This window comes from Camelus dromedarius, chromosome 30, assembly GCF_036321535.1.
Source record: "Camelus dromedarius isolate mCamDro1 chromosome 30, mCamDro1.pat, whole genome shotgun sequence".
Taxonomy (NCBI): Eukaryota; Metazoa; Chordata; class Mammalia; order Artiodactyla; family Camelidae; genus Camelus; species Camelus dromedarius.
This window is the reverse complement of record NC_087465.1, coordinates 24609945-24622252: the sequence shown is the minus strand read 5'-3', so window position 1 is coordinate 24622252 and position 12308 is coordinate 24609945. Positions and strand designations below refer to the sequence as shown.

At 38.8% G+C, this 12308-nt stretch overlaps 1 protein-coding gene across 1 annotated transcript in view; it reads left to right on the top strand.

Moving 5' to 3' along the window:
• LOC105088828 (UDP-GalNAc:beta-1,3-N-acetylgalactosaminyltransferase 2) overlaps positions 1 to 12308 on the top strand; it is a 46948-nt gene that overhangs the window by 12545 nt on the left and 22095 nt on the right. The window contains 2 exon segments of the mRNA XM_064480928.1: positions 4185 to 4285; positions 8157 to 8350. Coding sequence (XP_064336998.1) covers positions 4185 to 4285; positions 8157 to 8350 — 295 coding nt within the window.

The following is a 12308-nucleotide window of genomic DNA, read 5'->3' as shown; positions in this document are numbered from 1 at the left end:
TCTTTAAATTTAGTAAGCTTGGTGATTTGTTTTATAAAAATGGTGGGATATTTGTATAGAGACAGATATTAGCTAAAAACTTCTTCCTGGGGCAGAGTAATTTTGTGGATCTAGTAAGACTATGGTAACTAAAAAAACAAATTTGGTAAATATCTGCAATAATTTAATTAACAGATTTATTCAAGGCTGTTTATACTTTTATTCTAAATGCTGGTTGTTTATAAAAGGTGTTCTGCCTTAACTGGTCATTAGTAAAAAGAAAGTGTTTACATTTCTGTGCTTCTGGCTTACTTTCAAATCTTGCATTTCACTGAAGGAGCCAGATTCTACATATATTTCAAAGACATTATTTAATTAGAAGCCTTTGTACTGAAGCTGTAATTTCACAAGGAGTTATTAAGTGCTGTGTATACAGGTAGTGTGCTGTGTGTAGTGGATACACAGGTACGGGATAGGCTGAGTCTGCATGGGGGGTCGGAGTTGAGAAGAAGGAAATGGGTGTAGCAGTGTAATAAGATGTTCTCTGTGCCTGTGGTAGAAACAGGTGTGAAATAGCCTGGAGTGTTTGGGAGACTCCTTACAGTCCTGTGTGGCTGGAGTGCAGAGCTCAGGGCGAGGGTGGAGAGCCTGAGGGAAGGGGAGAGGGGCAGAGAGGGAGGCTGTCACCGAGGGAAGGCGGGAGGGCTGATACCCGGGAGCGGCGCCGGTGCCCAGGCCGGGCAGGGGGTGAGCATGTGCAGATTGGGGCTGCTGAGGGGCTGGGCTAAAGCCTTGACCTTTTAAGAAGTAACATAATTGAATGTAAAAGGAGGCGGACTCGAGGGTGGTTGCCAGCTTCAGACATGAGAAAGAATGAAATCGTCAGTCAAGACAAAAATCAGGCTTCACGGGGAGGGAGCTGTATGCAGTCCGAGGTGCCTGCCGGTGGCAGTGCACTGGGGATGTTTGGCAGCCGGCTCTCTAAAGAGAAGGCATGCTTACCCGTTCTTGCGTGTTTCCTGCGTGTCTTATCGCTGTGAAGGCGGCGAACCACGTGATGGAGCCATAATCACACGTCATACTCGCCCTTATGAAGTCCCATGTAGCCGACCGATTCTTAGGCTGCTTCCACTGCACTGGAGCCTCCTCACAGCTGCAGCTGATGCCTGTAGCTCTGACATGACTGTTCCCTGTAAGGTAAAGGGTAAGACTGAAGTGACAGCTTAGCTGTGTGACAGGACTTTACCCTCAGTGAGGAAGTGAGTGACGTCTTTGCTGAATCAGATAATAGGTTTTGAACCATGGAAGAGTATTTCCTCAATTTTTCATACTCTTCACAATGGAATGGCCACAAACAGGTCGCATTTTTTTAAAGTTACCATTTTAATCATTTTCCAGTGTACAGTAAGTACATTCGCAATATTGTACAGTCATCACCACCATCCATTTCCAGAAATTTTTCATCATCCCAAACTGAAAATCTTTGCCCATTAAACAATAACTCCCACTGCCCCCTTCTGTCACCCCTGGTAATTTCAGTTCTACTTTCTGTCTATGAATCTGCGTATTCTGGGTACCTCCTCTAAGCGGTTCATATTTGTTCTTTTTTTTTTTTTAACTTTTTTTTATTGAATTATAGTCATTTTACAATGTTGTGTCAAATTCCATTGTAGAGCACAATTTTTCAGTTATACATGAACATACATATATTGTCACAGTTCTTTTGCTGTGAGCTACCACCAGATCTTGTATATATTTCCCTGTGCTATACAGTATAATCTTGATTATCTATTCTACATTTTGAAATCCCAGTCTGTCCCTTCCCACCCCTGCCCCCTTGGCAACCACTAGTTTGTATTCTATGTCTGTGAGTCTGTTTCTGTTTTGTATTTATGTTTTTTTGTTTTTTTGTTTTTTTTTTTTAGATTCCACATATGAGCAATCTCATATGGTATTTTCCTTTCTCTTTCTGGCTGACTTCACTTAGAATGACATTCTCCAGGAACATCCATGTTGCTGCAAATGGCATTGTGTTGTCGGTTTTTATGGCTGAATAGTATTACATTGTATAAACATACCATATCTTCTTTATCCAGTCATCTGTTGATGGACATTTAGGCTGTTTCCATGTCTTGGCTATTGTAAATAGTGCTGCTATGAACATTGGGGTGCAGGTGTCTTTTTGAAGTAGGGTTCCTTCTGGATATATGCCCAGCACCGGGATTCCTGGGTCATACGGTAAGTCTATTCCTAGTGTTTTGAGGAATCTCCGTACTGTTTTCCACAGTGGCTGCACCAAACTGCATTCCCACCAGCAGTGTAGGAGGGTTCCCTTTTCTCCACAGCCTCTCCAGCATTTGTTATTTGTGGACTTTTGAATGATGGCCATTCTGACTGGTGTGAGGTGATACCTCATTGTAGTTTTGATTTGCATTTCTCTGATAATTAGTGATATTGAGCATTTTTTCATGTGTCTATTGATCATTTGTGTTTCTTCCTTGGAGAATTGCTTATTTAGGTCTTCTGCCCATTTTTGGATTGGGCTGTTTGTTTTTTTCTTATTAAGTCATATGAGCTGCTTATATATTCTGGAGATCAAGCCTTTGTTGGTTTCATTTGCAAAAATGTTCTCCCATTCCATAGGTTGTCGTTTTGTTTTGCTTCGCATTTTTAAGTTTAACCTGCATTACTAACGTTTTCTCCGTCACTAAATCTAGACAGTCAGCAAAACAATAAACCAAACCCTTATTTGTAGTGTTTGCCAGTTTCCATGTTGTCATGTTCCCACCACAGCCAGTTTCAAGCTACTAATGTGATATCTCTGACTACAGGGCCGGGGAGGACAGGTGGGAGCATTGCGTTGTGGGGTTTCCACCACGTGGGTGCTGTCGGTGCAAACCAGCTCAGGAGCACAGGCAGGAGTGAGGTAACTAAGAAGTCGTGAATCCAGTTATTTCCTCTGTTTTTAATGTACTTAACTGTAAGTTTATATAAGTTAATTTTTAATAAAGGCTGTGCTTCATAACCAGCTCACAGATTTCTTGAGAACTTTGCAGTTGGCCCCCGTGACCCAGTCAGAGCCACTGTCTGGGCCATCTGGGTGAAGATGTACCATGAATTGGTGGGTCTTTTACTTAGAAGTTGAGGCCAAACTAGAGATGCCAATTCAGGAATCATTCTCAGTCTAGTTGAAGCCTTGGGAATAAAAATTGTCCAGCGAGAGCAAGTGAAAAGAGTGAGTAAAGTGAGAAGAGGTCCCAGGGCAAAGCCCCGGGGTTATATCCACTTGTACTGGACCAGCTGGGCGAGGAGAGTTGCGGAGCCTGCTGAGCTGCCGCGTGGAGAAGGGAGAGAGCTCTTCCAAGAGCCACAGGAAGCCGCATAGGTGAGGGCTGGAGAGCGTCTGCTGATTTAGCAGCAGATCACTGGCTATACTGGTGGTAGACGTCTCAGTGGGAATGGTGGGTATTGAAGCCAAAATCTGTTTTGTGAAATGAGCAACTAGAGCTGCAATTTTAGTTATTCCTTTGTAGGACTTCACTGTAAAAGAAAGGATGGGGGCCAGGAGGGATGGTAGGTAAACAGAAATTAATGTCCAGGCTTCATCATACTTATAACGTATAGGGAAGGAGCCATGGGCGCAGGTAGCTAGTGATGCAAGGTCAAGGAGAGGAGAGGACTTCCTCTTGGATAGAAAGACTAATCTTGAGGGGGAGGGTGTAGCTCAGTGGTAGAGTGTGTGCTTAGCATGCACAAGGTCCTGGGTTCAATCCTCAGTACCTCCACTAAAAATAAATAAACCTAATTACCCCCCCAAAACAACAAAGAAAGACTAATCTTGAGCAAAAGGAACATTTTCTGAAATAGAAGAAAGCCAGTAAAGAAGATTGCAGATACAGATGTGTTTGTGGGTATGGGCAGGAGAAGCTGACTTTGCTGTAGCTTGCCTTGAAAAGACATGAGCCTTTGCTGGTGGCCAGGCCAGACAGCTTCATGCTCGCTTCAATATAGTACCGCAGTAGAGGGCTTACGCGTAAGTCATTTGGTAGTTAGCAACTTTTGGTTTGCTGGTTCCCCTTTTTGCTAGAATAGAAGCAGTTAGATTTCATCCTAATAAATACTTGTGTCTGAAAGTAAAATGAAATGGGCCTGAGGAAATGTGTGTGTGCAAGGGGAACCGCTATTAACGCCAACACTTCTCTCAGTGTGCTTGTGAAGTTTGTAATGGGTGCTCGTGGCTGCCAAGTGCCTGTGGAAGACAGGGAGGATCCTTACCCCTGCAGACTCCTGAACATCACCAACCCAGGTGAGTCTTCCTTGTCCTCAGCCCTGCGACTCCATATACACTAGTGCCCCCTTATCCACTGGGGACCCGGTCCAAGACCCCACTTTGGATGCCTCAAACCCTGCATAGGACTAAACCCTGCAGGGACTATGTTTTTTCCTATACAGACAGACTGGGATAAAGTTTAAGAGACTGACAACAATAAATAATAAAATAAAACAGTTATAAAGACAAACTGAATAAAAATTATGTGATATGGTCTCTCAAAATAGCTTATTGTACAGATGTAATGCCGTTTCCATTTACCTAAGCACTTATTATGCACGTGGCCGTCGTTTTGGCAATTTGAAGTGTGACAGCAAAATTAGCACAGATGTCTTTTTCCTTCTTGGCAATGTCGCAGATAGAATATTTGTTTTTACTGTAGATCTTAGCACCCTCAGCATGTTTTGTTTTTTTTTTCTGTCCTTACTAAGTGGAGAACTTTCACCTTTTTACTTAAAGGAAACATGTTATGGCTTCTCTTTGGTATATTCGAACTGCCACCGTCATTGCTCTTGTGCTTTGGGGCCTCACTGAAGTAAAATAAGGCTTACTGGAATATAGGCACCCGGATGCTCTGATAGTTGATCTGCTAACCCGAACAGCTGCTGAGTGTCTGTGGGTGGGATACGTTGGACAGAGGGATGGTTCATATGACAGGTGGGACAGAGCTGGATGGCCAGGCATTTTGTCATGCTGCACAGAACAGCCTGCAGTTTAAAACTTAGGAATTATTTCTGGAATTTTCCACTTAATGCTTTCGGACCACAGTTGACTGTGGGTGACTAAAACCTTGGAAAGTGAAACCACCGACCAGAGGGGAGGAGTACTGTACATGTTTGATATCAAGAAGAAGCTGAGCTGGAGAGTACAGTGGTCTATTTTTAGCAGACTAAAATAGAACTTTCATTAAAATTTATCTTTCATCCTTTTTGACAGACAGACTAAACACTCTGGGCATCTGTGAAGATTCTTTATAGATTTGTGTAATTTTAGGATCCAGGAGAGTTTATTTTTTAGTATGATTCAGATGCATCTGGAAATCCTTGTGCATAACTAAATCCTGAATTACTGAATTTTAAACTTATGGAAAACTGCTGATTTCACCAGCCTGTTGATTTATAATACCCTTGATACAAATATTGTGAATTAACTTTCTCTAAGAATTATTGCCTAAGCTTTTGCAAAAGAAATATAGTAAAACACATAGTAAAAAGAAACATAGAAGACACAGGTAATATTTTTTTATTCCTTGCAATTACAATGTTGTGTCAATTTCCACAAATTTTTTAACTAACTGTATTTCAGTTAAAAAAAAAAAAAAACTTGTGGGAGTTCTGATGAGGATGAAGAATGATCCCAGTTAGGTTCTCTGTTACCAGGGAACCAGTTTTAGGAAGCTGATAACTGTATCTGTCTGTTTTATTAGTATTTCCCATTATGTTCAACTGTGGTTCTAAGGGAGCTTAAGCTTTTCCAAATCTTACATGTGCTGATTATGACTTGAGGTGTTTTAAGATTTGCCACACCTATGTAATTATCCGCACCTTGCTTTTGCAGGCAGTGATAGTATAGTGGTTAACAACTTGGGCTCTGGAGTCAGGCTTCCTGGCTTAAGTCTAGGCTATGCCATTTTCCGGCTGTATGACCTTCAAAGAGTTATTTACCCCTGTGCCTCAGTTTCATCTTCCATAAACTGGGGATAAAAGTACTTAACCTGTAAGGGATTGACATGATGATGAAATTAGTTGATACATATAAAATATTTAGAATAGTTCTTGGGACATGATAAGTGTTTATTGTTATTTTAAGGAACCTGCCTTTTTATAAATTGTGTTTCAATCAGCTTTTTTTTTTTTTTAATAAATTGGGGACTATATATTCAGGTCTATTGTACAGCAGAGGTTTCTTACTTAGGAGGTCTGTGAATTTAGCTCACATCATTAAATGTTAAAATTTTGTGTATAATCGTGTTTTTTAGGGGAGAGAGTCCTTTAGCTTTTCACTGGGGGCGCAAAGGGATCAGGAACCTAACAAAATGCTGTATTACTAATGATGTAAAAATAGCTTAGAACAAATTATGTTTGAAATCCAAAACCAAACCAAACCAAATTTAAAGAAAACTTACCTTCAAATTAACCAGACTTTTATTTTAAATGTTACTATTCATTAATAGTAAAGGAGTGAAGCTTTTCTTTAATAGAAAATTTACATATATGTAATACCTAGGTTACCAGTTTTTTAAAATAGGTATAACTAAATTAAGATTAAACCTAGTTTTATCTTTTTGATGATTTAAATAGCATTTAGATTTACTTCAGTACCTTAAGGTCATCATGATACTCAGGGTGTATCGAGGTTCTGATTAATAGCATTGTCAAAGCAGCAGGATCCCTTGTGTCCAGGGAGCTTGAAGTTCAAGGTACATTTGTTTTAGATAGAAAACAGGTTGCATGTCATAATGTGCTTAACCTACTGCCTCTAGTAGACATGCTTCAGCTTGGGTATCCTATTTACCAAGTATATTAAAGAGAAAAGCTTTTGTTGTTGTCCAGTATATTTGGAGTCTAGAGTCTCTGGCCAGTGCTTGCCCAGCCCGTGATGAAATCTGTATCCTCCTTTTTTTCCTCCTGCTTATGTATGTGATTGGTTACGAGCCATCAATTCCATTTAGTCACATTTTATTGAGCATCCACTAAGTGTAAAATAGCATTCTAGGGATCTAAATGATCCACTGGGGTGTGGGAAGAAAATGGTTTCTGTTTATCTGAAAATAAAATTATCTGAAAATAAAATTAATCTTTATTAATATTGAATATATTAACTGATAATAACATGTATATTCTGTAAATAAATGAGTATGTGTACAAATGTTTTTAACTGATGAGGTTGTGTGATCTGCAAAGTTGGAAAACCACAGATTTAAGAAATACAAAGAACTTTGATATAATAATCTTTTAAAATAAATTTTTATATTATTTCTCAAGGTGGCACTGATATTCTCAGCCATATTAAGTGCCTCATGTAATATCTCCTGATCTGTTTATGGTAGTTGAGAAAATTATTTGAAAAGGACTGTTTTGGGCTTTGATTAGACAACTGAGGGGGAATAGAAAGAGTTTCAAATTTGAAGGCAGTAAATCTGGTTTGAATCCAGGCTCTGCCACTTTCTATGACCTTGATCGAATTACTTAACGTCTCTGGGCTTCATTGTCTTAATCTGTGACCTGGAGCTAAGGTCATGACCACACAGGGTAGTTGTGCAAATTAAATGTGTTGGGACATAACACCAAGTAGGGGTCAGAAATGCTCACCACGTTTGATGTGCTTATCTCTTACTGATAGTGTATAGCAAGAGGTTTTCAGTGTTGAAGTGATTTCAGTTATTTTTGTACTGTGATAATTGCCCGACACCACAAAAACTGCTCAGCAAGAAGTAGGATCTTGGGAATTTGCAGAGCAAGACGGAATTTACTCATTATTTATGACTGCAGTCAGTACTCCCATTTAGCCTTTCCTAATAGATGCCTTTAAATTTAATATTCCCTGTAGCGTTTGTATATACACATGCGTACATGTTTGTACAAAAATCTGTTACAGTAGTTCTGATAAATATTTTACATAGATGTGGCTGAAAATTTCATTCTTAAATTTTAAAATAAATTTTACCCCCCGCCCCAGAAGCAGCCATTTTTCTGAAATATTTTAAAAATGTATTGCCATTTGTGAAAGAACTATATAACAAATAATTATCTAGATTTTGCTATCAAGCCCACTTCATTACTGCATAGTAGTAAAATAAAATAGTATATTTCTTTATGTAAGACTCCTTTTCTCATTGCTTCCGTAGTTTTGAATCAGGAAATTGAAGCATTCAGTCTTTCCGAAGACACTTCATCAGGGCTCTCTGAGGATCGAGTTGTCAGCGTGAGCTTCCACGTTCTCTATCCAATCGTCATTACCAGTCTCGGGGTGTTTTATGATGCCAGTGATGGGGGTTTCCAGAGGAACATCACCGTCAAGCTTTACCAGGCAGATCAGGAGGTACGTACTGCTTTGTATACGCTTTTCCCCATTTTTCTTTTTCAAAACCGTCAGCTTTTCCTCATGGCAATTATTAGGTTGGGAGACTTGCACTTTTCTGCCTTGTCGATTAGACACATGATGGTGTAATGTGTTACAGCACTGGTTTGGGGAGAGGGTACCAATGAGTAAATGTTGTTATATCTAGGGAAGGAGGAGTTGGACAATCCCTTAAAGTCTAAAGAGTTTCACAAGTTGATAATAAATATTAAAAGTTTTGTACTTGTAGGTATAATCAAGTATTACTGCCTCTTTCTTCCAACCTGAAAAGTCTGTCACCGTAACACAGACTAACAGCTGCTTCAAACCTTTTTTGTGATAAGGGTGTAGAGGGAATAAAAATTTAAAACAACTGGGGTTACTGTTGCTGATATTTGGGGAAGCGTGATTGTTCCCAGAGTGTATCGGAAGGTGTGTAACAAGGAATTGTACTTGAAAAGATCTGTTCCTGGGTTTTAAACTACATGAATCTTGAAAGAATTATACAGTGAACATCCATATATCCACCAGCTAGTTTATACAATAGTTATATTTTGCTGTATTTCCTTTGTGATATCTGTGGTTGTTCATCGATCTTTTATAAGAAATGTATTTTAGAGTAAGTTGCAGGCCTCAGTACAATTCAGCCCTAAACACTTTAGTGTGCATATCATTAACTAGACTTTAATATTTGTTTATGGTTTTAAAATTTTACATGCAGTGTAATGTGCATTCAGTTTTTTGAACAGCATAAGCCTGTGTAATCTAAACTCCTATCACCTCATCTTATTCCCTAGAGGCAACCAGTTTTTTTTTTTTCCCCAACCATTGACTAGTTTTGCCTGTTGTAGGATCCTACTTCATATATAAATAGAATCATATACTAAGCACTCTCTTGTGTAAGGCTTCTTTCAGTCAACATATTTTTGAAATTCATCCATGTCATTGTATGTATCAGTAAATTTTTCCTTCTCCTTCTTTGAATTGCTAAGTTGTATTCCAACAATGTACAATGTTTATCTAGTCTTGATGGACATCTGGAATGTTTCCAGGGTTTTTCTCCTTTATTCTGTTACTGTGATGAATTACGTTTATTAACTTTTGGAGTATTCAGCCAACTTCGTATTCCTGTTGAGTGTGATGTATTATTCTTTTTATATATTGCTGGAAATTGTGTTTCTTGTGGACAACATATAGTTAGGTCTTCCTTTTTATCCAGTCTGAGAATCTCTGCTTTTTACATGGAGTGTTTATTCCATTTACACTTAATGCAATTAGTAAAGTGTTTGGATTTCCAGTTTTTCATTTTGCTATGTTTTCTGCATGTTCTACTTTTTGTTTGTTTTTCTTTTCCTCCTTTCCTGCCTTCTTTTGGGTTAATTGGGTATTTTTTTAGAATTCCACTTTAATCTCTCTCTTGTCCTTTTAGCTACAGCTCTTTGTACTATAATTCTTTGTGTCTGATTGACATAAGAATTACAACACATCCTGAACTTTTCAATCTTCTTTAAGTTAACATTGTACCCCTTCATATAAAATGTAAGAGCCTTGTATAACCCAATTTACTGTCCCCAATCTTCTTTGCTCTGGTTGTCATATGCCTTATATCTCTGTGTGCTATAAACCCCACGATACAGTGCTATGGTTTTTGCTTTAAAAAGCTAAATGTGTATTAAAGTAATTTAGAGAGAATAATCTTTTATATTTGCCCACTTACTTACCATTTCTGTTGTTCTTCATTCCTCCTGAATATCCATCTGATACCTTCTCCTTCAGCCCAAATCATAATCGTTACTAATTCTTACAGTGCAAGTTTGCTGGTGATGAATTTGCTTAGTTTTCATTTTTCTGAACATGTTTTTATTTTGCCTTTATTATTCCCCTCCTTTATTTTTGTGGGTATTTTCTAGATATTGAAATTCTGGGTTGCCTTCTTTACTTTCCAGTATTTTAAAGATAGCACTCCAGTGTTTTCTGGCTTCTGTGTTTCCTGGAGAGAAGTCAGTCTGCCTTCGGATGGTTGTTCTGGTGTATGATGTATGTAGTGTGGGTTTGGTTTTGTTTTCTCCTGGCTACTCTTGAGTTTTTCTCTTTATACGTATTGGTTTTAAGCAGTTTGATTGTGTTGTACCTTAGTGTGGTTTTTGCTGGGTTTTTCTTCACCTCATTTCTCTCCACTCATTCTGGGATTCCACTTACATGTACGTTAGACTTTTCCATATTGTCCCACAGGTCATAAGACTGTGTTCATTTTTTTCAGTTTTTTTCCTGTTTTTCAAATTTGATTTGAAATTTGATTTCTGTTCATCTATATTCACGTTTACTGACTCTTATGTCACCTCAAATCTTTTAAGCCTAGCCAATGATTTTTTTTAAGATATTGTACATTTAGTTCTAAAATTTCCATTTAATTCTCGAAGTTTCTATTTTTCTAAAATTTCCTGTTTTTCTAAATTTTGTATTTTTCTGAGTTCAATTTGAACATGTGTTCTCTATGGCCTTGACCTTAAGTGTGATTAATGGCTGTAAGATCCTGTCTGCTGCTCTGAGTCATCTTGGCCTGTCTTTATTGATTATCTTTCCTCTCGAGTATGGTAACACTTTCCTGTTTTATATCGAGTAACTTGGGGTTGTGTCCTGGGTATTGTGAATGGTTCACTGTAGGATCTGGGCATCCTCTTATTCTTTGAGGAGTGTTGACTTTTTTGTTTCTTGTAGCAGTCAGTTAAGTTAGCTGGGCTCAGGCTCTCAGTCCTGTATCCTTGTAGTGGGCAGTGGCTGAAATCTCTGTTCTGTTCATTTGGGTCTAGACGGGCACTTGGATTCTTCTTTGTGCATTTCCGAGTCAGCCACGGGTTAGGATAGAATTTATATGAAGAGTTCAGAGCTTTCTCTGTGACTGCTTCCTTTCTGGGGTTTTCTTCCGCATTGTTAGCTCATCTGTTTGCCACTGCTCTGTCTTCTGATTTGCAGCCAGAAAGGCCACAGCTTTGTTTTTTGTTTGTTTGTTTTTTCGGATTTTTAGTTAGCCCCCTGAGGTGTGCCTCAGACAAAAAGCCATTAAAGAAAAAAAGTGGGGACACACGCACCCAGTGTCTTTCTCATCTTCTTGGTATTGATTTTCCTCCAGTTTCTGCCTGCTTTGTGTGCATTCCAGTGCCTTCAGATCATTTTTTAAAATGTTTCATCTACTGTTCATAATTGTTATCTTTAGGAGAATTTTATATCCCTGGAAGCAGAACTCTGTTCAGTTTTTTCAAGGCATCTTTAAAAATGTTTCTGTATTACTAAAATTGATTGTTACTGATGGATAACAGTATTAGAGTCAGCAATAAACGCAGATCAGTTTACGATTAAATTTGTTTGCAGTTTGTCCTGTTCCTTCGTCCTCTAAAGAACCTGTGTCTTTTGTAAGCGTGCTTAATGACATAAATATAAATGTAGAGAGGGAGCAGCGCTCAGTGATGGTTCCTGCCAGAAGAGCTGTATCATGTTACTCAAGTGCCGGCGTTCGTGTATTCTTGTGGTTGAGGGTTTCGTGGACACCGCAGCTCAGACAGGTGACTGGGACAGCAGCACTCTGAATTCCACCGTCAGCCTTATCTAGAAAGTAGCATCAGTGTTGAATTTAACAGTTAATTGTAGTATATGTAGGCTTTTCAGAACCATTCACAGTGCTTATCAGTCAAGTGGTTTGATTCAGATGTAGTTCTTGATCATGTTGATTTAACTTTGAGCTGCCTTATTTTTAACCAAGGAGAGGTTAATCCTTGTCCTCAAGAAAGGCGTAATCTAAGGTAGACCCTTCTGGGTTCACAGGTTGTCACCATGTAAAAAGTCTTACCACAGCATTGCCAAGAATTGATGTTAATGAAAGAAACATGTATAATTTATTAAAACCCCCTTCATTCTGACTTTCTGCATGGCCTTGATAGCTTTA